Source organism: Stegastes partitus, unplaced genomic scaffold (assembly GCF_000690725.1).
Source record: "Stegastes partitus isolate 25-593 unplaced genomic scaffold, Stegastes_partitus-1.0.2 Scaffold805, whole genome shotgun sequence".
Taxonomy (NCBI): domain Eukaryota; kingdom Metazoa; phylum Chordata; class Actinopteri; family Pomacentridae; genus Stegastes; species Stegastes partitus.
This window is the reverse complement of record NW_007578536.1, coordinates 371,972-374,866: the sequence shown is the minus strand read 5'-3', so window position 1 is coordinate 374,866 and position 2,895 is coordinate 371,972. Positions and strand designations below refer to the sequence as shown.

General features: G+C 47.2%; 1 protein-coding gene across 2 annotated transcripts in view; it reads right to left on the bottom strand.

The window, feature by feature from the left end:
* Nucleotides 1-625: 625 nt before the first annotated feature.
* hlfb (HLF transcription factor, PAR bZIP family member b) overlaps nt 626-2,895 on the bottom strand; it is a 14,464-nt gene continuing 12,194 nt past the window's right edge. The window contains exon 4 of one of the 2 annotated variants that reach the window (XM_008292373.1): nt 626-2,284. In XM_008292373.1, the coding sequence (XP_008290595.1) occupies nt 2,066-2,284 (219 nt within the window). In that variant the 3' untranslated portion in view covers nt 626-2,065. The remainder of the gene's footprint in view (nt 2,285-2,895) is intronic. The other variant, XM_008292374.1, reaches the window with a different exon arrangement.

Here is a 2,895-nt window from a genome sequence, read left to right as displayed (position 1 = left end):
TCGTTAACACGGGGAGCCTTGCTAACAGCTAACAGCTAACAGCTAACAGCTGTGGCTCTCACGGTTTTGGGAAAAATTAAAACTGATCTCAAACTAAACGTCACATTCTGTCACTTCATTCGACACGTCTCATAGAAACGTGCCAGAAACAAACCGTCTTGAAGCCGTCCCACCTGAGCGGTGCGTTCAGGGGACTAACCGACAGTTTAACGCTCAGAGCAGCTTCACATTTATCAGAAACCTGCTTCAAGTTTCCTTAAAACTCGACGTAAAAACGTGGCTTTGATTCGTTTTGTAGAAACTCTGTTGGTTTTAAAGTTCTGCAGAGAACAAACCGCCACGAGAGGACGGGGTTGGACGGATCTGAACGGGGGGAAGTCTCGTCTCAGCCGACTGCGTTCAAAGAAAACAAACTGAAAACCGTCTTTGGGTTCTTCTCCGAGTTGCTGGTGTCACATTTTAACCCTCCGAACTCTGAAACCCGCCGGCGGGTTTGAAAGTCACGTTCCAACAAAATCACCAAAGATATCAGATTTTTAAAAAAAACTTTCTGACTGTCCTTGAAAGCATCACGAGTGAAAATTAATAATTTTATTTTGCACATCACATTCAAAAATCTGCCAAAAATTAAGTTTTGGCTTTAACTAGATTCTGTGAAAAATAAAAAATTCTCGGTTCTTTGGTGCAACAGCAGAACCACCAGTGACTGGGCCGGGACCAACAGTCGCACGAAGAAAATTCTGGAAGTGTTTTGGCTCAACTGGGTTGAACTGCCGGCAGCGTGCACACCGAGCTGCTGGAGGCGAAATGAAAGTCAGTTTAAAGTCGTAGAACGTTTACAACAGGCCGAGTTAACGTGTTTTCTGGTGTCGCCAACAGCTGTGGAGGTTTATTTAAAACAATAAACTAATGAAATGTGACTGATTTTTCTGTCTATCTGCCGTCCTGCTGACAGTCTCTGAGTCCTCCTGCTTCGTGTTTTGGTTCCTCAGAGCTGCAGGACTTGATGCTGAAACTTCAGCGAGTTAAGACGAGTTCAGAGGGTTAAAAACGCTCCCTGATGTCAGCGTACACCTGGGCGTCGTCACAAACGCACCTGTCTGGGAGCTGCTTCGTAAAGCTTTTGGCGTTTCAGGGCACTTTGATTAAAATCTGATTAAACGTTCTTCATACGTTTCCATAAATATCAACACAGTTAATCTGACACCAGAGAGCAGGAGGTGGGGGCGGAGAGGAGGAGCAGCTATGTACAGGTGCTGCACAGGTGCATCGTGGGAACGACCTGCAGCCGAGCGCGTCGTCGGCTCCACCGTCACCGTACGGACAAAAACCAGAAGAAAAACACCCGTCAACAAATCTCATGGATCCATCCGCCGCCGCCGCCGCCGAGCAAAGTTTAACCTCCGAACCTCAAAAGACAAAAAAGTCTGAAAGAATCGTCAGATGTCCAACTTTCTAACAGCCCTTGAACGCATCGTGTATAAAAATGACGCCAGTTTTCGGCGATGTTTTATCAAAACTGCTTTATTTTACACGTCTGCTTTAAAAATTAAGTAAAAATAAGCAGTTTGCTATAAAATTCAGTTAAAACCCGTAAACATTCAGAGTTCTCAGGAGGCCAAACGTTAAAACATCTCCAGGGGGAGGAGCCTCCAGGGGGAGGAGCCTCCACGGCGGCGGCGGCGCTTTAAAAACAGAAAGACTGATGAACAAACAAGAATTCATTAAAATAACGCGTTTCTTTTAAAAATTCCCCCAAAATCATCAAAACGTTCTGTTAAAAACGTTCTGCGCAACAGAAACTCAACGTGTTTGTCTGAGTTCTGTCTCCTCCTTCATGTGGTTCTGGTTCTGGTTCCTCAGAGCTGCAGAACATGGACCAGTGAAGGACCACGAGGGTTCTGGAGATGAACCCGTCGCGGCTGCTTGGACGCTCTCATGAGATTTGTTGACAGTCGTGTTTCTATAAACCGGACTTTGCGGCTGCGGGTGGAGCCGTGCGGCGGGTTGCTGGTGGGCGGAGCTCTACAGGTGTGTACAGGTATTTACAGGTGCGCTCGGCGCCTCACAGCGGCCCGTGCCGAGCCTCGTATTTGGCCAGAACATTCTTGGTGCGGCCCAGCTCCTTCCTCAGCTCGGCCACCTCCTGCCTCAGCGCCGAGTTCTCCTTCTCCAGGAACCCGGCCCGGATGGCGATCTGGTTCTCCTTCAGTCGCCGGGCGTCTCGGGACCGCTTGGCCGCCATGTTGTTCTTCCGGCGCCGAGCCCAGTATTTGTCGTCCTGCTCGAAGAAGAGAAGGAGGAGGAGGAGCGTGGAGAGGAGGAGGAGGAGGAGGAGAGAAACAGACCCAAAGTTCACCAACAGCCGGTACCGGACGGTTACAGATCAACAGAACACACTGTTCAGGTCATGTGTGCTTCAGACAGAATCACATCGGACATGTACTGGTTCTGCTGTCTGTACAAAAGAAACCGACTTTAGTTTAGTGTTAGACTGAAACAAAAGTCCAGTGATTCACGTCACTGCAGCTAAAGCGTCTGTTTACGGACGTTTAAACTCTTTTATTTCTGCTTCCTGTGAAGAACGTCGCGCTGCATTTGACTCAAAGAACATAAAGTCTGAGTGAAGCAGGGAATGAAATGTCCACAAACACTCAGATGATCAGAGGAAACCCAGAATCTTCATGTTCATGATTCACTGATCATTCATTTAAACTCCTTCTGGTTTGTAGCAAAGAGAAACTCTGAACTCTATAAAACGTAAATCAGAAGATAAGAAGCTGTTTGATCCACTGATTTGTTCATTAACGCTCCAAGCTTTCCTTTTCTGAGTTTAACCAATTCACACTTTTTATTCCACCAATGAAAACCCAGCGGTGTGACCTCATAGTGTGA